At 36.4% G+C, this 23732-nt stretch overlaps 3 protein-coding genes and 1 pseudogene across 3 annotated transcripts; 1 reads left to right on the plus strand and 3 right to left on the minus strand.

Annotated features, from left to right (window-relative positions):
• Nucleotides 1-651: 651 nt before the first annotated feature.
• Nucleotides 652-3561, minus strand: LOC133287091 (protein FAR1-RELATED SEQUENCE 5-like). The gene is made up of 3 exons (XM_061484648.1): nucleotides 3441-3561; nucleotides 1651-2732; nucleotides 652-1560 (listed from the first exon to the last, which is right to left on the minus strand). Exons 1-3 carry the CDS (start codon nucleotides 3559-3561, stop codon nucleotides 652-654), a joined length of 2112 nt encoding a protein of 703 aa, XP_061340632.1.
• Nucleotides 3562-5125: 1564 nt separating this feature from the next.
• Nucleotides 5126-7323, minus strand: LOC133287089 (uncharacterized). Its single transcript, XM_061484647.1, has 3 exons — nucleotides 6606-7323; nucleotides 5886-6522; nucleotides 5126-5751 (listed from the first exon to the last, which is right to left on the minus strand). Exons 1-3 carry the CDS (start codon nucleotides 7050-7052, stop codon nucleotides 5684-5686), a joined length of 1152 nt encoding a protein of 383 aa, XP_061340631.1. The 5' UTR covers nucleotides 7053-7323; the 3' UTR covers nucleotides 5126-5683.
• A 19-nt stretch (nucleotides 7324-7342) lies between these two features.
• On the minus strand, nucleotides 7343-9632 carry LOC133287088 (disease resistance protein Roq1-like; annotated as a pseudogene).
• An 8894-nt stretch (nucleotides 9633-18526) lies between these two features.
• On the plus strand, nucleotides 18527-19006 carry LOC133287092 (uncharacterized). Its single transcript, XM_061484649.1, has one exon. The coding sequence runs from the start codon at nucleotides 18527-18529 to the stop codon at nucleotides 19004-19006; it is 480 nt and encodes a 159-aa protein (XP_061340633.1).
• The last annotated feature ends 4726 nt before the right edge of the window (nucleotides 19007-23732 follow it).

A 23732-nucleotide genomic window follows, 5' to 3' on the forward strand; every position in this document is an offset into this window, starting at 1 on the left:
CCCTAACTCATGCAAATTTCAAGGAATCATGAGGTTCAAGGGTTAGAATCTTACCACCAATGGTCACACAACCAAGGATTGATGGCTCCTCAAGCTTCAATGGAGGTAGAAACTCTCAAAACCCCAAATTTCTCCAAAGGGCCGAATTTTTGAGAGCCAATATCCCACCACACAAAGCTCCCCACTTAAAACTAAGCTTGGATTATGAAAGAGGGCGAGATTCTAAGCGATTTAGGCTTTTGAATCATCCAAAACCATCAAGGTTTCCTCCTTCCTCTCTCTCTTCTTCTCTCTCCCTTCTTCTCCTTTCTCCTTCTTTGCCTCTGTTCCTCGACGGGTTTCTGGGGGGGGGGAGATGGGTTCTTTTTGCATTTTATCACTTAACATAAGTTAAGTGGTAACATGTGGGTATTAGTTCGTCTATTTATTTAACTCCAATAATTACCAAACTTTACCCAAAAGTCTGGAATATTATTCTAGGAATATTACTATTTTTATTTTTATATTTTGGGTACTTTTGCCAGTACCCATTTATACCCCTTAATTTTCACTGAGTACACTTTTTAACTCCAAAGTGACTCAGATTCATTTTATTAAGCCTCATACTTAATTTCACCCAGTAAAACATGTTTAATTAATTAATATGGGCTATTATACAAGCTCATCAAGCTTGGAATATCTAGAGCGTAGGAGAAAGCTCCGAAGTAGTTTATCTCCATCAGTCGTACATATGTCCATGTTTGTACTTTGTATAACATTTCCTTCCTTGCTCCAGCGACGCAAGATGAAGTGTTCAGGGATCTGCTCAACATTTTCAATCAAAAATGTAGCAAGAATATGCCGACATAGAATTCCCATGAATTCAAAATAATGACAAGAACACCTGGCTTCTATACTTTCCAATTTCATCTCAACTATTGCAGAATCTTCTTTGTCTTTCCTATTAAAAACTGTATATGTAACCCATTCACCACCATTGTCAAATTTCTCCTTAGAGAACTGTAAACTAAGAGAAAGCTCACTACTAAATTTCAAAAATATTGCACGGGTATACACTTTAGTTGCATGCTCCTCCAATGGCATATGAAATGCCAAAAGCCTTTCTTTGTGCTTAGATTCAAAGTCTTCTTTTTTGAATGATTCGTAGAGAACATCTACTGCTTGGTTGTATTTCTCCACAAATTCCTTTAATGTTGTGCTAGATATAACAAAACTATCAAAGAATGAATTTATACTTTCGTTGCGCTGAGTAGTATTCATACCAGCAAAGAAAGTCGAACTATTAAATATTGGTACCCAAGATGATCTAATAGAATAAAGTCCACGCAACCACTCATTTTCATCAAGACCATATTCAACAAGAAGATGTTTCCACCTGTCTTCAAACTCTTGAGTGCTCTTGGACCTCCAAATACACTCATTGAAATGCTTCTTAAATGACGCGTTCTCATGGTAGACATGAGACAACTTCTCTGGAAATTTTTTCATGATATGCCATATACAATATCGATGTTTGGCATTTGGAAAAATTTTGGAGACTGCATTGCTAATTGACAAGTCCTGTAAATTAAACGGCATAAGTAAATAATAAACAATTATATTTGAGATACTATATGAAATATTAAAAAAAGTACATTCAATTGATCTTACCTGGTCAGTAATTATGGCGATCAGATGTTTCCCATTCATTGCTCGAAGCCATTCTTCAAATAGCCATATAAAAGTATCCTCAGTTTCATCTTGCAATAAAGCACATCCGAACAAAATGGATTGTAAATGATTATTTACACCGACAAAGGGTCCAAATGGCATCGAATACTTATTAGTCCTATATGTCGTGTCAAATGTGATGACATCCCCAAAAAGCTCATAGGCGTGCCTGGATCTTGCATCAATCCAAAAAAAGCTAACCATCCGATCATCCTCATCACACATAATAGAATAAAAAAATTCAGGATTCAATGACTGTTGTTTAATACAATAAAGTAGCACAGCCTGTGCATCCCCGACGTCGAATATCCTTCTCCTCACATTTTTCATATGATTATAACAATCTTGACTATCAATCCCTAAATCATGGGATTTGAAGATGGTGGCCACCTTTCCAGTGGGCAAACCCGCGTCATTGAATTTTTCTATCAAACATTTTGTTGCCTCAGGCATTTTTCTATATGATCTCAAATATGAAACACTTTTTAGAGTAACCATCTCATGGTTATGTTTGTCAGTGAAATATGTAATTCTCCACGCGTTTGTTTTTTTATCTCTAGAAGCCTTGAGACAAGCTTCACACCCTATACGTGATGATGATGTCCGCCTTGGTTTGGTTTCAGACATTCCACCCACATCTTTTCCCTTTTTCGATTGATGATAACCCCCTCTAACACATGTTAGCATCACATAGTTCTCCTTGGATGTTCTAGTCCGGATTCCAAAACCTCTTGCCCTACCAAATGTTGAATACAAGTCTACTACATCCTTTCGTTCCGAAAATTTCATTCCAACCTCAATCATAACATTAGTACTCTTTGTCAGTGATAATGGAATGACATTCGACTCATTATCAAGCAAGTCATTAGCTATATCATCTTCCATTTCATCAATATTGTCATCTCTCATTTCATCATATTCCACTTTATTACATAATTCATTTGGCATGCAATCTTCACGGAAGTCAATATAATTTATTAAATCCTCATCCGCTGAAGTGGCTTGATTAGTGGCCATATCATCTACATTTTATATTTTTAATAACATAAGACAAAAACTAATATAACATGAATAACAAATATAAAGTCAAAAAAGAATCAATGTACAAAAAATCTCAAGCAGTGAGTTATTTCTTCCCATCATATTTTCATTTTATAGATCAATCACTTCACCACCAACACCCCAATCATAATAAACAAACCTGTTTGAAAAAAATAGCATATGAATAATTTTCTTGACACCAGTTAAATTACCTCAAGCTATGTTTGTTGGTAGTTAGCACAAGTCAATTCCAAAAAAGATGTTACGAATACCTTGAAAAGTAGCAATGAAAAGAAGCTTACACCTTGGTAAATTCAAAATCTAGATCATTGATGTCTTGCAGTAGATTTAAAGCAATGAAAAGAAGCTTATGTACGACTTTCATACAATACTAAAACCATCAAGATTTATCATACATAATTCTCAACAAAACTAAATAATAATGGAGAATTACTGAATGTACCCTGTTTTGAACCATCATGACAAACGCGTGTACTGAATGTACAAGATAAAAAAAATTATAAATGTACAAGATAAATTAAAGTATTTATATAGATCGTATGCTAAATGTAATTTGGGTTCAAGATTTATCATATGTAATTTTCAGCAGATTTATCATGATGGTTCAAGATTTTAAAAAACTAAATAAATGAAAAGAAAAACAGATATCATGATTTAAGAGCGGTTACCTGTAACAGATGGGTCCTCCAAAATGACGCCAATAACAAAGAGAGGAAGAGGGAAGAAGAAGCTTTGGAGATTGATAAGAGGAAGAGGGAGAAGGAGAGGAAGAGACTCGCAGACGTGCATAGACGTGAGAGAGAGAACATGATTGGAGTATTATATTGGAGTATTTTGAACCGTTGATAAAAAAATTAATCTAACTGTAGTTAAAAGGTTGTAAGAGTTTCTAAGTTTTTTTCGGTTGTATATATATCCCCTCCCATATTTAATTTATGGAAAAAAGATGTGTCATTTTAAATGACACATCTTATATCCTTTCATTCTTATAAAGAGGTGAGATCCACATCTTTAAAACTTTTTCTTCACACTCTCTCTCATGATTTATCTTTTTTCTCTGACTTAAAATGACACAACTTTATATCCTTTAAAATGCTACACACTTTTTCCTTAATTTATTATGCAAGATGGTTATGCCAATTATATTAAAGGGTATATGATTAGAGGTGGCAAAACGGGCTGCCCGCCCCAGCCCACCAAAAAGCGGGCTGGCCCACCCCGCCCCGTCTTTGAAGGTGGGCTAGATATCTCAGCCCGTCCCGTTTGGGCGAGCATGGCGGGCTGCCCGCCAAAACCGTGACATTTTACACTAAAAATTTAAAAAAAAGAGCCAAAACCGTAACATTTTACACTAAAAATTAAAAAAAAAAAAAATCAGGGGCTTAACGAGCAGCGGATTTGAAAAACTCAGCTCGTCCCGTCCCATTTGACGGGCGGGCTTGGCCATTTTGCCAACTCTATATATGATAGGTATCAGTGTATAGCAGGGAAAAATTAAGAAAAAAGGTGTATTGATAAATCTGAACTGTAGCACTGATTCAGATATGCATTACAATATGCTGACTCACTCTTTAATTCCTACATATGTTGTGCAGGTGGGTCTTCTAATCCCTTGCACTTCTTCCTCTCATATATTCTTCCATATTTATTTATTTTCTGTCCAGCCGTATCAATATTACCTTGGAACCTTTGGTTTTAATGTACAAACTTATAACCAGAAGCACTAGAAAAACATTATTGCTGGAGAAGACAATTGAGATCGAATAGAGTGATTTCAAATTTGCTATGAAGTTGTGTACTTCCAGCTAGCTACCTCAAATGCTCGAGTTTAGAGAACCCTAAGCCATTGGCCATTACACTTTCTCTGCTGATCCCTCACAATCTCTATGCCACGCACAAGCATGCAAAACACAGCCACTGGCAAGAGTTAAACATCAAAGCAGAGCCATCAGACAGAAAACCAATGAAAAAACCCCGTCATCTATATGGGAATTGCTATACCTTCAAGCTTTTTTCCCTCTATGAAGCAGATTAAGTCCAAGTCCAAGTTAAAGTTAGTATTATTGAGTAGGGAATTAGTTCAGTAAAAATAGAGATGGGTCAGGTTGTGTTGGATTGGTGAATTGGAGAGATGACGGATGTGAAGAGAAAATGGAAGAACAACAATGACAGAAAAAAGAGCAAAGAGGGTTGAGTAAATAATTAGAGTAGAATGTGTGTGTAAATATGGTTTACTTTAGTATTAATATTTTTACGTGTACATAAACATAATTACGATGGTCTATAAAATATATATAATTTCAATATTACTAAAGTTAATTATTGATGGTCTCAGGTTCGAGTTCGGAGAACCACCTCTTTACAAGAATATAGGTTGCATTTTTTGGCAGTTTTCTGTGTAATCATCCTTGTAGTAACACAATTTATATTTAAAATGAGACCTAACGCAACATAAATTTTAAATGGAAATAACTTTTACTTTCATGTATAATGGATTACATGGTCGAAATACTACTTAAATTGTCTTGCTTGCTTCAATGTAGTCCCTACTCCAATGAGTGAACTTCCTTGAGGCTTCTGATATCAGTGTTCTCATATATCTTGATATACCATGGTCTGCAGACAAATTGGAGAGGTACTCTAACCTGGTTATCATGACACTACACAATTCAGGATGAAACAAAACAGAAGCATCCTTGGAAATGATGTCTTTTATGATTTTCTAAGCTTCCCTGGCATCTTCACTTGAACCAAAATGGGTCACTACATCATCATCTTGAGTTAGTTCAGATTGATTTCCAAGAGATGCGTCAAAAGTTGTTGGCAACATAGTGGAACTGGTTCTCAGGTGTAGTTCTGGTCTGACTTGGCCACTTGATGAAGTGGGACTTTGGGCCTGAATATTTTGCATCTAAGCAAAATCTGGGGCTGGAGATGATTGTCCTGGATCTTTTGCTTGATGATCAAGGAATGCTCCATCTGGTCAAAGAATGGTCAGACAGTGATTAATGACACGGCAATGTGCGAGTGACCTTAACTTTACTAGTGAGATGTGCATATGATATATTACTGATAGAAGCAAAACAACCATATGGTACAAGTAGACATTTTACCTAGGACAGTAGTCCACTCCGGTTGTATGCATGAAAAGCCGAGGCCGTCATTAGGTGAAGCATAATTGCTATACACTTCATCCAAAGGTTGCTCCCAATGTGAATGCATGGAGGATCGAATCCACATTTGTATAGCGGGGTTGAGTAAACCTAATGGACTTTTGGATTTGGGAGGATAAGGATTTGTGAATCGAAAATCCTCCATCCTAGTCATTTCCCTATTTACATGAACGCCGGTCCATTTGATTGATCCCCAAATATCTGAATCTGGTGGGGTCATAAATAAAACCTCCACATAATTCCACTCATTCTCTGAAAGTAGTCCTCCAAGACCCCCATAATTTGGAACAGTAAAGTTTTTGAACATAAATATATGATCAGTTACTAAATCATGCTTCAAATTTAAACTGATATCAAGAGGTATCTCAATATTATTGATTTTACCACATAAACCAAAGTTCACACGGATAGGACCCTCTCCATTGTCGGGAACTCCTAAAACAGCTGAAACAGTGATACAGGGGAAATCCTTACGAAACCAGAAACATAGCGAGTTCCCCCTGCTAGAGTGGTCAAACCATTCTGGGATCCTTTGTCTTGGCAGAACATAGAATTTTCTTGTAGCAGAACGAATTGCCTGTCAAACATGTCATTAAAAGTGTGGTGAGTTTGGAAAACAATTTAGCTAATAACTGATACAACCACAAAATAGAGACCAACCTGGCTCTGTATCATGTTTAAAGTTGAACAATCCACTTTCAGTGACGTGCAATTATATGCCAAGAAATCATCTATGCTTATTGGAAGCCCTCTAATTTCTCGAAGCTGCTTGCAATAGCACAAGTCTAGTAATTTCAAGAAGTGACATTCTTCAATGCACTCAGGTAGGATTGTCAAATTTGAGCCTCGTAATCTCAATGTTTTCAAAAAGAGAAAGAAGTTTGACAACCTTTGAACGATATTGAATTTGGGAGGATAAGGATTTGTGAATCGAAAATCCTCCGCCTTAGTCCTTTCCCTGTTTACATGAACTCCAGTCCATTTGATTGATCCCGAGCTACCTGAATCTGGTGGGATCACAAATAAAACCTCCCCATAATTCCACTCATTCTTTAAAAGTAGTCCTCCATCACCCAAATATTTTGGATAAGCTAAGTTTTTTAACATAAATATATGATCAGCCTCTAAAGTAAAGTTAAAAACAAAACCAAAAGGTATCTGAATATGATTGATTTTGACATGGAAATGAAAGTTAACAGAGAAAGGTTCCTCGCTCTTATCCCAACATCCTAAAACAGCAGACACGGTGATAGAGGGGAATTCCTTACGAAACCAGAAACATAAAGAGTTTCCCCTGCTAGTGTGGTCAACCCATTCTGGGATCCGTTGTCCTGGCAGAATACAATTACCTGAGCTAGAACTAGTTACCTGTCAAACATGTCATTAAAAGGCAGGTGAGTTTGGACAACAACTTACTAATAACTCAGACAATCACAAAAGAGAGACCAACCCAGTTCTGTACCATGTTTGAAGTTGAACAATCAGCTTTAAGTGAAGTTAGGGAACTCTCAGTTAACTTGCATATGGCAAGTTTCTTTGGATGAAAATTAGATGGTAAAGACTGAAGGAAACCGCTGCCAGTCCAGCACTCTTAAACTCTTTGGAAATTGTGTAGGACCTTTCAAAAAATGACCATTTCTAATAATAAGTGTTTTTAAGTTTGTCATGTTCTCGAAGGCCTTTCCATCCCAGTTCACTGCTGCTTCAAATTTGGGGAAATGCAGATGTATGATTTCAATATTGCTAGTTCCCTTTTGAACACAAAAAACACCTGTCAGCCACAAAAGACACACACACTCACTCACAAACATTATATATATATATATATATATATATATATAAGATTGGAAACAAAGGAATAAATGACTTGTCATTGAGTATATAATAGTCCAAGAAATAAATCAAGGTTCGAGATGAAAAACCAAACCAACCATATTAGTCTTACTCACCGTATTGTCTTCTAAAACATGAACTATATCTTCATGGAACCATAACCTACTTCGTTTCCCAGGCTCTTCTGGTGATTCCTGTCGGACAATTTCTTTACCCATATCCTCAATCAAGTTAAATACTGTCATTTCACCATCTGAACTAATCTTTATGAGAGATTTTTCAATCAACTCTCCAATGTAAAATTCCATGGGGCAACCATAATGAGCATGAAGTATATTTTCAACCTCTCTTAATTGATATCCGTTGTAGCAACAAGCAATATCAAGAAAAATTTTCTGTTGATATTCCTCCAAAGAATCGAAACTTACTTTAAGTACCTTTTGGATCTGTTTATTAGGAATTCTCTCATAGTGATCTAATATAGATTCCCATTCTTCTATACTTTTCCCAAACAAGCCGGAACCTATTACCTCCAATGCTAGTGGAAGACCAGAAGCATAAGTTATAGCTCGGTTTAAAATGTCCACATAACTTGGATCAACTTTGGAAGATTTAAAAGCATTCCAACCAAGTAATTCAAAAGCTTCTTTATTATTCAAACCATCTACCTCATAAGTTTTCTCAACCTCATGACTTGTTAGCAAATACTTGTTCCTAGTTGTAATGATGATTCTGCTACCAGAACCAAACCAATCATGCCCTCCAACAATTGCCTGCAACTGCTCTCGTTTGTCAACATCATCAATAACCAAAAGAATCTTCTTTCGCTGGAGCCTATCCTGTATTATTGAAATTCCCATATTAACATCTGCTAACTTAATATCTTTCTCCCCGACTATTTTAGAAAGAAGTGTCTCTTGGATATGTTCTAATCCATGCTTAATTGAATTTTCTCTCACATTATCAAGAAAACACACAGCTTCAAATGAATCAGCAATGACATTAAAAATTGCTCGAGAAACTGTTGTCTTTCCTATTCCCCCAATTCCATGGATCCCTATCATGTGGACTCCATCAGATCCGACATTGAGAAGTGAGATTACTTCTAGCACTTTAGACTCCAATCCAACAGGATAATTCGCAACATGTAAAGGAGTGCGATTAATCCAGTTGGAGACATATTTAACAATCTTCTCAACAAACTCATATTCGTGCTCATTCCTGCCCAATTATTGAGTGAAGTCATACTAAATGATTCATACTAACATTAAACCAAATCATAAGACAAATTTAAAAATAAATAAATAATAATAACATAGGAAGGTAAAGCAGTACCCAAGTTTGAAATGAAAGCCAGGCAAGTCAGCTGCTTGACGCATAGCCATCCTCCATTTTTGCACCTTCTCCTTGTCATCCTTAAATCTCTCTTCAAGAGTAGCGAGCGCTTTTTCATAGCTACCTGTCTGATGTCGCACGTGAGAAGGATCCACGTCATAAAAAACCGGCAAAACCAACCGACCCTTTTCCTTGATGTAGTGAAGAATAAGAACAAGTTCGTCTAAGCAAAATGAAGAAGAAGCGTAGTTCTTAGAAAACACAGTGATCGCAATCCTGGAATTTTCAATTACCCTGACAAGTGAAGGTGTGATTTGTTCCCCTCTTTGAAGCTCTTCTTCATCAATGAAGGTGTGAACTCCCCTCTCACGAAGAGCTTTGTAGAGATGGCCAATGAAACCGTGACGAATATCTTGGCCTCTGAAGCTCAGAAACACATCGTATGTCCATCCATAGCTAAAGGAAGAGGACGACAATGATTCTTGTCTTGCCATGATTGCTCACAATTCTCAAACTACAGAAAGTTTGGAAACACAGTTAGGTAAAGTAAATTGAGTAGAGAAACAAAAGTTGGTCTTTTGTAAACAAAACAGCACGCGAATTGACTACTTTGCCTTCTGCGAAGTTTCTTTCTTTCTTTTTTTTCTTTTTAAATGTTAAGAATATAAAATGGGATATATTTTTCTTATGTTATAGGAAAAGAATTACCTCATGTTGTAGAAATAAAGGTATAAGTGGGACCCACATGTAAGAGGAGAGAGAAAAAAAAAGTGGTGGGACCCAACTCCTTTTTGTGTGTGTAGGAGAGATGTTTATCTCATGTAAAATGAGATAAACATAACCCATATAAAATATTACAAACTTGTACTACTACTTTTTTATTTTATCTGTTTTTTTTTTTTTTTTTGGTAATTTGCACTAATATCTTAAGTCACCTTGCAAGACACACCTTGGGCTTTATGCGGACACAATGTCTGTGGGCCTGCTGCCTCTTTTTTTTAAAAAAAGAAAAGAAAAGAAAGACAGGATCACGAGGGTGTTAATAGGTTTGATTTTAAAGGTTAAGCCTATATGTTAAATTGTTTTAGCCTCTGTACTAAAAAGAAAAAAAAATTGTTCTAGCCTGTAATCTATTATAAATATAATTATTGAATTATGACCTGACTTATATAAAAATAAAAGTCTAGATTAGCCTATTAAAAAATATAAGATAACAAAAATGTTTCCAAACAGAATATACGATCAACAACACTAATAATTACATAAGATTCATAAATTTAATGTATATTCAAACAACATAATATAGAACAAAATCAGCTTAACCAATAAACTAAAGTAGTATAAAATTCTGCATATTCAAAAGGACAAAAGATTACCAATTCTACATAAATAATTTAATATACTCATTTCAACAATTTAATATACTGCGATGTTGCCTTCTCCTACATAAAAAAAATTAGATTAATTTTTACATTAAATTATAATACCATAAGATATAAATCAATTTAAATTAAGTAAAGTAATACCTTATATTTTTCCTTTATGCCATATTTATTATGTAATCAATTTGCACCGCAACTTAATGCTTGAATCGTATTTTTAGTCAAAATTGCCCAATAAGAATAAATTACTATTCCACCAACACTAAATGTCGATTCAAATGCGAATGTAGAGACTACTACTGCTAATATATCTTTTGCCATCTTTGATAAAATCTTATACTTCATGCTATTGCTCTTTCACTATTTCAAAGCATCAAATGAAAGATGAGAATTATCCTCACTTATATAAATATTCTCTTCAATGTCGAGCTTTTGAATAAAAGATATAAAATAAAAAAAGTTAGTAGATCAGTCTGACGAGCTTTAAGATCGGACTTTTGAATTGGAGTCTGAAACTTTTTTATTAAATAAACTTTCATATAAGTCTAAGTCTGGATCCAATAATAGCCAAAACACATAAATCAGGTCAGGCCTACACGAGTCGGGCCAATGGCATCTCGATATTTTAACACCTGTAGTGGCGCGCTTCTTCATGGTTAGTAAGAGAAAGTTTTCATCTGCCTACAATATAACAGTTGTTTTTCTCATTTTTTAATGGGTCATTCTACCGTGAACCCGTTATTAAAGGGTCCATGGAGAACTCTTTAAACATGTTATAATGAGTGAATGTCATCCTCTGATATATTTATATTTCCAATATAGTCCTTTGTTAAAATTTGCTTGAGATGGATTATATAAGACGAGTGGAGGAGAAGGTGTTGAGCTTTTCCAAAATGACATAATTTTATTTCACTTTTTGAACATAGAGCTAAATATGGAACATCAATCAAAGTGCCATTATTTGGCAAATTTTTAACTTAAATGCCACGCGAATAATACATTTTATCATACTATCACGCGTTAAAGTTCGCTATCACTGGTAGCGAACTTCGTCGCCAATGATTTTGTGACACGTGGCATTATTCGTGTGCCACATAACGTACCAAGTTCCCTACCACAGGTAGCGAACTTGGTCCAGTCAGCTTTTCCAGCGAAAGTGTGTCACATGTCACAAAATTGTTGGCCACAAAGTTCGTTACCAGTGGTAGTTAACTTTGACGCATGACAGTCTGGTAAAAAAATATTGTTCGCATAACATTTGGGTAAAAAATTTTGCCAAACAGTGACACTTTGGTCGTTGTTCCGCTAAATATCGATTGACTGATATTCAACTTGTTTAAGCTAGGGCCGTTTGGATAAACTTTAAAAGAAAAAAAATTATACCTCATTTGTTTTAGAAGAATTCTTTAAAAATTGAAATTATTTTGCAATTGAATACATGAAAAATAATTTTAAATTAAAAACTATATAAATATTAAAATATAAAAACACTTTTTAAGATTAAAATTATTAAAAAGGTTATGTGAAAACAAATTATAAAACAAGATTTGGTGGTAGTGGGAAAGGGTGTAGTGGTTGAGGTGGTGGCGATGGTGGAGGGAGTGGGAAAAGAAAAGACTTGTTGGGATAGAGGTTGGGTAAAATTTAAATTTAAAAAAAAAAATGCCTTTACTTCTGATTTTTTTCGAAGATAGAAATTTTAGTTTCAAATAAAATAGGATTTTGACCTTTTTTATGACTTCTATCTACTTTTTTTAAGTTGAAATCTAAACACTCATTTATAGAAAGAAGGACATTTTTAAGAAAAAAATAACTTTTGGAGGAAAAAAACCATTCCAAACAAGTTGTAAGACTTGGAGACGTTCGGGGCTTGGAGGGTCTTGAGTTTATTTGGGGGACATCAAAGAAAGAAAAAGACAACATCCAGAGATAAAAAAAAAATTGTAATCCATCCTGGTGAGAATTTGAGAGTAAACCTCTAGTATTGTTTAAGAGAAAAACAACATCTTATAATATTACTTTGCATAATCTGTAAAATAATTATTCATCATGTGAAAGAGGATTTTCATTGTTAGAGAAATATAAAACTATTAATGTAGTCTCACCCAATAACTTAAACTTTTGGGTTGAATTGATTTTTTATGAGTACAAAATGGGTCGAAACGAATTTGACACGACACGAACACATGCAACATGAACACGACTCAAATTATTATTCGTGTCAGAATCTTCAACACGAACACGACACGAATGACATGTAAACTACGAGTCAAAACGATAATTGACACACAAAAAAATTATAAAAGGGTCAAAATAAAAAATAAAAAATAAAAAATAAAAAATAAAAAATAAAAAATAAAAAATAAATATGGATTAAGTTCTTATTGACATGACCCAACATGAATTATTTACGTGTCATTTTTTTAACACAAATTTTTTGCGGGTCAACCCGAACACAAATTTTCGTGTCTTGTCACTAATCGACCCGTGTGTTATAACCTGTTATGACACCCCAAGAATCAGAGCCTCGGTTTTACAGGTTCAATACTCACTGCCCCCTCATTTAGCATAAATAAGTGAGTCTATACATTGTCCATCCTTCTAGCCAGTGGGCTCTCGTGTGAGGGAATATGTTAGAGAAAAATAAAATCTTTACGGACTAGGTAATGTAGTTATTATATACGGACTACGTAGAGCATTTTCGATGGTGACCGAAGCTCAGGAAGCCTATGTGTCCAAAGTCGCTACATGGTGTAACGACTTTGAGTTGGTTTCGACATGTGGAACCTTCTTTTGACCAAAGTTGCTACATTATGTAACTACTTTGGATGTAGCTACTTTGGCCATATGTAGCTAGGAGGCCAAAGTTGGTACCCTTGATAGCTACTTTGGTTCACTTTTTTTTTCACCCAAAAGTCGCTACTTTGTTATCTGTTTTGTGTCACGAACCATTTTCTCACATTTACTTTTTAGCCCTTAAATACTCTGCATGGTACTATAATAACTCTAATTATATGACTTTTAAATTAGAGGGTTATGATGAGGACCTTATGGTCATAAATAAAATGAGAATGAAATTCTAAGAATTTGGATACCCATATTAAGGGTATTCCATTCAGGTGAATTTTCATCTGTTGTGTTTGACTGCTGATGCAATAATAGACTATAGAATAACTCTAGTACAATGAATTTAAGTTAGAGAGCTATCCTAATGATATGAATATCATAAATGATGTAAGCATAAGATTTGATGAAGTTTGATACTTATATTGAGGGTATTCTGAACAGTTGAGTTTTTATCTGTTATTTTTGACTGCTGACGCAGTAACAGTCAGTAGAATAGCTTCAAGAGAGCAAATTATAGTTAGAGAGCTAATCTAATGATAAAAACATCATGAATGAGATTAGTATATGATTTGATGAAGTTTGATACCCATATTGGGGTATTTTGCAAAAGTCACTTCTGCCGGGTATTTTGTACTATTGTAGCAGCAGCCGGTAGAATCTCAGAATGGGAAAAAGATGAGAAAATGGAAATAAAGACCAATATATGCCTAACAATTCATAATTAGACCAATAATGTTAAAGTTAAGAAGATTATGAAATCTGGGTACAGTTAAGAACACCGATAAAGTCTATAGTGCAATTAAAACACTGTTAATGGATCTGTGATCCACTAATCAAATTTTTAAGTTATGGACATGATAATTAGACAAAATTAATGTTAAGTACTTAAAGTTAGAGTCTTGGAGATTTCCGAGTAAAAAATTTAATGAAGGTTCAGATAAAAACTACACTGGATCTCACTAAAGGATGAATGGTCACTTAGTGATATGGCGCCCCTCATTAGGGCACCCTCCTCTCTTTCCCTTCCATTTCTGATCAGCAGCCCCTTCACTCATTCTCTCTCTAAATTTCAAATTTTAAAAACTCTCTCACTTTTCTCTAAGATCCTATCACCTAAATCTCTCCAAAACACAAAACCTCCTTCATCAAAGTTGTTCCTCTCACTCTCCTCTTCACCACCATACCATTTTTATGATGTGGAGCCAAAATTTCGTAGCCTTAGCTTCTTGGACAGCCTGGTTTAGTGAAGAAAGATGGTCATGGAGTTGTGTTTTTAAACTCTCTTGAAGAACCAAACTTGTTCACTTGATTCCTTTGATTTTGGGTAAGTTCTCTTGATATTTTTCATGAAAAACCTCATCTTTTCCTCTTGTTCTTGAGCTCTAACTCATGAGCATGTTCATGAAGGTTTGTTCTTTCTTAAAGGAGGATTCTTGGTAGAAAAAAGTGGAGACTTGAGCTAAAGGAGGAACCTTGAAGATGTAAGCTCCCATTTGGGAAATATGAACCAAAAAGCCTCCCTTTTTCTTGTTGAGTGCCTCGGTTTTGATATGTTCATGAGAAGAATGTTGTTTAAAATTTTGTAAAGTAATGGTTTGATGAATATCTTTAAGGGTGTGTGTGTGTTGAACCATGGAATCATGGATTTGATGAGTAAAGGTGCCACCTTTAGACCTTTGTGTGTTGTTCATGTAAAAAGATGAACATGAACCCTATATGGACCCTTGATGATTTCGGCCATGTCATGTAATAATAAGGTTTGATGACAAAAAAATGTGATTAAGTTGTTAAGTGTGGAAAAATGATTAGAAAGATTAACTAGGTGAGTTAACTCTAAGTAAAACTCACTAATCATGATTAATAATGGCTAAAAATCCTAATTAAAATAGCTCATCAAATCTGCCCCATAAAGTATATAAGGGTTTAATTGTGTTAAAATTAAGGAGATGATAAATTAAGGGTAGGGATTAATTAACAAAAGTAATTAAGGATCTAACTCTAAAATTGGACTAAAGTAGGGTTTAGGTGCACTAATTAAATAATTAGTAAAATTTAAGTATCATGACATAATGGGACTAAGGATATTTCATAATGTGACTTAATAATAGAAAAATCCAAGAATTAAGGGAATTAGGATTTATAATAAAAAATAATTAAGGTTTGTTAAGTAAACACATTTGGGGCTATATAATCAGTTTTTAGGCGAGAGTAGGGAGAGCATATCTCCCTCCACAGAGGTCATATAGGGCTGTTCCTTATATCAAATTGAAGCTTGATATGTTAGATATTTGGTGTCACAATTTGGTACCAATTGAAGATGTATTCCATTCTGTATGTTCGTTTGAGTGACGACTGCCCAGGGAGGACATGTGCAGGGGTTGTACATGGCTGCAACTTCCATGAATTGTTTCTCCCTCTGTGCGTAGTCAAATTAGGCTCATAATATGTAAACTTAAAGCTAAAGGTTTCTAGTTGTATTCATACAAATTTGAGAGAAATTGGTTTAGTATATTTTCCAGAATCTCAGAAATGGTAAAGGATGTTTAGGGCACTGTTCGGAGTTGGCAAACAACTTTGCTTGTCCAACTTCAAATGGTGATAACCGGATCTAGGAAACTCCAAATGAGGCATGTGATACCTTGTTAGAAAGGTAATTGAGTCTAGATTGACATACTAAAATATGAGAATTTTATAACAAGTGAGTTGGGCTAAGTGACTAGAAAACAGAAGCATGTACAGTTTTGGGAAAACCGTAAAAGTGATATTTAAGCTAAGTGGGCTTATGGGAACCCTTAGTAACTTATAATAATCATATATATGGCTTGGATGAGTTGAAAATAATCTAAGTTACCTAAGTGAGCCTTACATGTGATTCTAAGCTATGTAAGTAACTGAAGAATAAGATGGCTTGTAATAATGCATTAAAATATGTAATAAGTAATAATTGGTCTAGACTTATAATGGGCATACTATTGGCATAGAAAATGGAATCATTAAATGTTTAAGTCGTGGATATGACTTGATTACTTAATATGTAATTAATGATGTGAATAGTTCCTACTCTAGGTGTGCTTAGAGAACCGTGCACTTGAGGACTTTGTTGGAGCATACGTATTATATTGGAGTGTGGGCTTGTGCTAAGCTCCCTAAGGTAAGCTCCTAGTTCTAGTTGACTCATCTCTCTTGTGGCCCCACCATGATGGTGGTCATTATGGTTTTATTGTATAAGAGTATGTGGTATGATGTATATGTGCATTCATTCACATTCATATAGATGTTATATGATCTTGATGTTATGATGATGCACCGATGATATATGTTATGAGGATCCTGGCTAGTGATCATGGTATGTAGGCTGCCTATGACTTGACTCTGGGAGCTATTTCATACTGAGGTTGTGTTGACTGTTTATGGCTTAGACCCTGGGGTTGCACAAGGATGATATGATGATGCTATGTTTTTGCTGTATGTTTGTATTATATACTTTATATCTGACTTTTCATGCAGGAAGTGGGCTCAGGGGATTAGAGGATCCTCTATGAACCTTGAGCTTACTGAGATGTTGTTATCTCACCCCGTTTGGGGACATCATTTCAGGTACCCAGAGTAGTGGTGATGCTTCTAAGGGCAAGGCCCCCGCATTGGAGTAGTTTGATGATGCAGCTGATGATTTTATATTACGTTATTTGATGTTGGCATGTAGACTTGTTAACATGCTGAATTATTTTATAGAGATTATTGAATGTATTTATTTAGGCTCATAATTGTATCCTTAGAACCATGGATTATTTATTGATGCTTTTATACTTTGAATTAATATAGACTTGATGCAAGTATTTAGTTAATTTGGGCATGGAGCCTTATCAATGTATTGACCCATTGAGGGGATTGCAGTCTGTGTGGGACTTGCAAGCTATCTGTTTAAATTATTGTATCAATCAGGTTAACTGTATGTGTGGGACCAGGTTCCCAGTTATCCGAAATACAACCGTTATGTTGTCCGTGAGACTCCGTCAAGAATGACACTTGATGTCATATCTTGATGGTCAATGGCCACTAATACTGGCTCATGGGATTAATTAGAAGATGTATGTTTAGATTTATGCTTTCGTAGTATCTCACGTGAACATTTTTTTGAAATGTTTTCAGAAAAGGTTTTTGAAAAAGTTTACTCGTATTTTTATAAGACACTTTATTCCTTTTCAAATAAAGTCTTCCGCTGTGAATGTTAAATATCATGTATGTTAACAACCGGAGTACTACGGGGTGCTACATTTATGGTATCAGAGCAGTTTCACCGGGACGTTCACTGATTTATTGCTTAAGTGTTAACTACCTATAGAGTGTTTCTTTGAGTTCTTTGATAATGCATATGTCATCACTTGTATGAGCGTAGCTAACTCATTCCGGGTGTAGTTGTGTGAAATTATCATGGTTCCTCAAAGGAGGACCCGTCGGGTAGTTGAGGATCCAACACTAGATCCCGTAACAGCTACTTTAGCAGCTCTTTAGCAGACCTTGAATACTGCCAGGGAAGATGATCTGCAAAGGTTGGCTGAGGCCAGAGAGAGAGACATGGAGTACATGAGGAAGACCAGTGAGGATCTCGTGGCTCAGAACAGAATGGCGAACGTGGTGATGATGAGACTATTATTGGCTGAGGTTCGAGCAGGACCTCCACCACCTCCACTAGCTCCACCACCACCATCACCACAGTAGGAGATACAAGAGTATTATAGGAAACGAGGTAAGGATACTTCAGGCAAGAGTCTCCATAGGAAGAGTACTCCCTGGAATAGGAAGAGCAAAGGTTTGCAAGTACAGCAGAGTAACAAGTTTAAGAAGACTCCCTTTGTAAAGAATGGAAGCGACAAGCCTGGAGCAGGGAAGATCACCAGTTGTGCGAAGTGTGGGAAGACACATCCAAGTGTTTGTAGACTGGGGCAGAATGTTTGCTTCAGTTGTGATCAGGCAGGACACTATTCCAGGGAGTGCCCCAAGAAGGCGGGGCAAGTTGCAGTCTTTCAGGCGTTTCCCATTCAGTCTGTGCCTACTCAGAGAGCCATAGAGGAGCCTATAGCGCCCACTAGTGCCAGGATATATGCAGTGACACAGTAGGAGGCAGAGAGGTCTCCAAACCTTATCAGAGGTACTATTCTTATTAGAGGATATGCTTTTGATGCCATGTTTGACTCAGGAGCCACCTACTCCTTTACTTCGAGTTTTGTGTCGAATGGTTTGAACTTGCCTATGTATGCATTTATGCCTCCTAGGGCAGCAAAGATTGCAACCGGAGATTTGGTTTCCATTTATTTGATGTGTAAAGAAGTCAAGTTCAGTTATGAAGATAAGGAATATGTGGTTGATCTGATTGTGCTTGAGGGTATGAATCTGCACATCATTCTAGGCATAGATTGGCTAGTCAGACATGGAGTTATGATTGATTGTTGTAGCAAGAAGAATTATTTCTCTACAAAGAATGAGAATAAGGACTCCCCATATTTATTAGTGTTGCAGATGATTAAGGCTCTAAATGCGGGAGATGCAGGATATATCATGTTAGGAGGATTGGTTGGTGTCTCTAAGGAGCCAACTTCTAGTATCCCGATTTTATGTGACTTTGATGATGTATTTCCAAAAGAGATTCCACAGTTTCCACCATAAAGGGAGATTGAAATTCCATCGACCTAGTGTCAGGTGTGGGGCCTATCTTTTTGGCTCCATACCGGATGTCACCCGTGGAACTTGTAGAGTTAAAGAAGAAAATTGAAGAATTATCTAGTAAGAAGTTCATTAGACCGAGTGTATCTCCTTAGGTTGCACCAGTTATCTTTATGAAGAAGAAAAATGAAACTATAAGGTTGTGCACGGATTACCGGCAATTGAACGAGGTGACTGTGAAGAACAAGTACCCTATACTCGCAATGATGATTTGTTGGATCAGCTTAAAGGTGCTTAGTATTTTCGAAGATTGATCTTCGTTTCGGATATCACCAGATCTGGGTAAAGGCAGAGGATATTCCGAAGACGGCTTTCCGATCCAAATATGGGCACTATGAGTATCTAGTGATCCCATTTGGGCTTACTAATGCCCCGGTCGTGTTCATGAGTTATATAAACCAAATCTTTAAACCACATTTAGATCAGTTTGTTGTGGTATTTATTGATGATATTCTGATCTACTCCAAGAGTAAAGAAGAGCACGCAGAGCATTTGAAGATAGTCTTACAGATTTTAAGGGAGCATCAGTTATATGCCAAACCATCCAAGTGTGAGTTTTGGTTACATGAGATCCAATTTCTTGGACACGTCATCTCATCTACAGGAGTGGCTGTTGATCCGAGTAAAATTGAAGCGGTGCTTGATTGGGAGAGACCCAAGAGTGTTACTGAAATCTGGAGATTTCTGGGTTTAGCAGGATACTACAGGCGGTTTATTAATGGATTCTCCAGAATCGCCTTGCCATTGACTAGGTTGACCCAAAAAGGGGTGCCATTTGCATGGACCCTTGGGTGTGATGTGAGTTTTCAAAAATTAAAAGATAAGTTGACTACCGCACTGGTTCTGATTCTTCCTGATCCAGAGAAGAGATTTGAGATCTATTGTGATGTATCTAAGTATGGATTAGGGTGTGTGTTGATGCAGGAGCGAAAGGTAGTGGCCTATGCTTCTAGAAAGTTGAGACCACATGAAGAGAACTACCTTACTCATGATCTTGAGTTAGCGGCTGTGGTTTTCGCCTTGAAGATATGGAGGCACTTCTTGTATGGTGCTACCTTCACCGTTTTTAGTGATCACAAAAGCTTGAAGTATCTATTCGATCAAAAAGAGCTTAATATGAAACAAAGGAGATGGATGGAATTCCTGAAGGATTATGAGTTTGACCTTCAGTATCACCCTGGAAAGGCGAATGTAGTGGCTGATGCCTTGAGCAAAAATACCACGGGTGTGGTTAGCATGATGATTGCAGAGTATGATTTGATTGAGGAGTTCAGAGATTTGAGAATTTCTGTGACACGATTAGAGACTTCATATTTCATGACTACGATTGAAGTCCGAAATTCATTAATGGAGAGAGTTAAAGCGGCCCAAGTGCTTGATAGGGATTCATTAAGGGATTCAAATGATGAGAGGGCAAGATTTTGTGTTTACTGATGCTTCTAATGTGAAATACGACAAAGATCGGTTAATTGTCCCAAAGGGGCCAATGATGGAAGAAGTGCTAACAGAGGGCCATATAGGTAAGTACACCATTCACCCAGGTGCAACCAAGATGTATCAAGATTTGAAACGGAATTTTTGGTGGTCAGGGGTGAAGAAAGATATAGCCCAGTTTGTGAATAAGTGTCTTATTTGTCAGAAGGTAAAAATTGAGCATCAGAAGCCTTCTGATTTGTTACATACATCAGATATTCCGGAGTGGAAGTGGACGAGTATATCCATAGACTTTGTTGTTGGATTACCGAGAAGCCGGGCTGGATTTGATTCCATATGGGTTATGGTTGATAGGTTGACTAAATTCGCCCATTTCATTCCAGTCAAGACGACTTTCTCCACAGAGCAGCTAGTCGGACTATCTGTCAGAGAGATTGTGAAGCTTTATGGCATTCCCGAAAGCATAGTTAGTGATCGGGATCCGAAGTTTACTTCACGCTTCTGGGAAGCGTTACCTGAGGCCTTTGGTACTCAATTGAGATTGAGTATTGCATATCACCCGCAGACAGATGGTTAGAAAGAGAGGACCATTCAAACACTAGAGGACATGCTGAGAGCATGTGCTAGAGCAGGGTAATGCTTGGGACAAGTACCTGTCACTGGTTGAGTTCTCCTACAACAACAGTTATCATGCCAGCTTGGGTATGGCTCCTTATGAGGCCTTGTATGGCCGTAGGTGTAGAGCACCTACTTGTTGGACGGAGATTAGAGAGAGACAGTTAATGGGGCCAGACTTGGTCCAAGAGACTACAGAGCAGATTGAGATGATCAGAGATAGGCTGAAGAAAGCCCAAAGCCGTCAGAAGAGTAATTATGATGCCAAGCACCGACCCCCTTGAGTTCTCTGAAGGGGATCATGTATTTATCCGACTATCACCTACCACAGGTGTTGGGCGTGCCTTGGGAGTGAAGAAGTTGAGTCCACGGTTCATTGGACCCTACCAGATAATAAAAAGGGTCGGACCTGTGGCGTATCAACTTGCTCTACCTCCCAACATGGCGAATGTACATGACGTCTTCCATGTGAGTCAACTCCGCAGATATATATCTGATGATTCACACATTGTATAGCTTGATGACATTGAGGTTAAGAAGAATTTGAAGTTCGTTGTGGGACCTTCTAAGGTTCTTGCTCGAGATGAGAAACAGCTTCGAAATAGAGTTATTCCCATGATCAAGATTCAATGGGAGGGATTGACACCTAAGGATGCCACATGGGAGCGGGAGGATGATATTCTCCGGCGATATCCCGACTTTGATATCAGGTATAATCCGATTTTGAGGACAAAATCTTTTTAAAAGGTGTGGTGAATATAATAACCCTAATTATATGACGTTTAAATTAGAGGGTTATAATAAGGACCTTATAGTCATAAATGGATTGAGGATGAAATTCTAAGAATTTTGATACCCATATTGAGAGTATTATGCAAAGATAAATTTTCATCTGTTAAATTTGACTGCTGACGTAATAACAGTCAGTAGAATAGCTCTAAGTTAGCAAATTATAGTTAGAGAGCTAATTTAATGATATAAACATCATGAATGAGGTTAGGATATGATTTGATGAAGATTGATACCCATATTGGGTATTTTTGAAAAGTCACTTCTACCGGGTATTTTGTACTGCTGTAGCAGCAGCCGGTAAAACCCCAAAACGGGAAAAAGATGAGAAAATGGAAATAAAGACCAATATATGCCTAACAATTCATAATTAGACCAAAAATGTTTAAGTTAAGAAGATTATGAAATCCGGGTACAGTTAAGAACACCGGTAAAGTCTACAGTACAATTAAAACACTGTTAGTGGATCTGTGATCTACTAATAATATTTTTAAGTTATGAACATGACAATTAGACAAAATTAATGTTAAGTACTTAAAGTTAGAGTCTTGGAGGTTTCCGGGTAAAAATTTGACGACGTTTCAAATAAAAATTACACCGGGTCTCACTAAAGGACAAAGTGCCACTAAAGTGACATGGCACCCCTAATTAGGGCACCCTTCCCCTTTCCGCCTATTCTGAATCAACAGCCCCTTCCCCTCCTTCTCTCTAAAACTTTCATTTTGAAAACTCTCTCACTTCTCTCTAAAATCCCATCACCTAAACCTCTCCAAAACACAAAACCTCCTTCATCAAAGTTGTTCCTCTCACTCTCCTCTTCACCACCATACCATTTTTATGGTGTGGAGCCAAAATTTCGTAGCCTTAGCTTCTTGGACAGCCATGGTTTGGTGAAGAAAGATGGCCATGGAGTTGTGTTTTTAAACTCTCTTGAAGAACCACACTTGTTCACTTGGTTCCTTTGATTTTGGGTAAGTTCTGTTGATTTTTTTTCATGAAAAACCTCATCTTTTCCTCTTGTGTTCTTGAGCTCTAACTCATGAGCATGTTCATGAAGGTTTGTTCTTGCTTAAAGGAGGGTTCTTGGTGGAAAAAGGTGAAGCCTTGAGCTAAAGGAGGAAGCTTGAAGATGTAAGCCTCCATTTGAGAAATATGAACCAAAAAGTCTCTCTTTTTCTTGTGTGTGTGTCACGGTTTTGTTATGTATTGGAGAAATATTGTTTAAAAATTTTTAATGCCATGGTTTGATGATGATCCTTAAGGATGGGTGTGTTTTGAACCATGGAATGATAGATTTGATGACTAAAGGTGCCACCTTTAGACCTTTGAGTGATGTTCATGTAAAAAGATGACTATGAACCCTAATATGGACTATGTATGATTCAGCCAAGTCAAGGATGGATAGGGTTTGATGACAAAAAAATGTGTTTAAAGTTGTTAAGTGGGAAAAATGATTAGAAAGATTAACTAGGTGAGTTAACTCTAAGTAAAACTCATTAGTCATGATTAATAATGACTAAAAACCCTAATTAAAATAGCTCATCAAATCTGTCCCATAAAGTATATAAAGGTTTAGGTGTGTTAAAAATTAAGGAGATGATGAATTAGGGGATTAATTAAGGGTAGGAATTAATTAACAAAAATAATTAAGGATTTAACTCTAAAATTAGACTAAAGTAGGGTTTAGGTACACTAATTAAGTAATTAGTAAAATTTAAGTATCATGACATAATGGGACTAAGGAGATTTCATAATGTGACTTAATAATAGAAATATCCAAGAATTAAAGTGAATTAGGATTTATAAGCAAAAATAATTAAGGTTTGTTAAG

This window comes from Gastrolobium bilobum, unplaced genomic scaffold (genome assembly GCF_033153095.1).
Source record: "Gastrolobium bilobum isolate Gb01-03AN ecotype WA unplaced genomic scaffold, APGP_CSIRO_Gbil_v1 utg6855, whole genome shotgun sequence".
Taxonomy (NCBI): Eukaryota; Viridiplantae; Streptophyta; class Magnoliopsida; order Fabales; family Fabaceae; genus Gastrolobium; species Gastrolobium bilobum.

Bases quoted from the DNA above. Each gene is read 5' to 3' on its own strand.
- LOC133287092 (XM_061484649.1), top strand. From the start codon at position 18,527: ATGTTTGACTCAGGAGCCACCTACTCCTTTACTTCGAGTTTTGTGTCG.
- LOC133287091 (XM_061484648.1), bottom strand. From the start codon at position 3,561: ATGCACGTCTGCGAGTCTCTTCCTCTCCTTCTCCCTCTTCCTCTTATC. The intron at 2,733-3,440 runs GTAACCGCTCTT...TATAAAATGTAG, and splicing joins GGAGGACCCATCTGTTACAG to ATGATATGGCCACTAATCAA. The intron at 1,561-1,650 runs GTAAGATCAATT...TTTAATTTACAG, and splicing joins TCGCCATAATTACTGACCAG to GACTTGTCAATTAGCAATGC.
- LOC133287089 (XM_061484647.1), bottom strand. From the start codon at position 7,052: ATGTTAAAAAACTTAGCTTATCCAAAATATTTGGGTGATGGAGGACTA. The intron at 6,523-6,605 runs GTTGGTCTCTAT...CATGTTTGACAG, and splicing joins TAAACATGATACAGAGCCAG to GCAATTCGTTCTGCTACAAG. The intron at 5,752-5,885 runs GTAAAATGTCTA...TTCTTTGACCAG, and splicing joins GGAGTGGACTACTGTCCTAG to ATGGAGCATTCCTTGATCAT.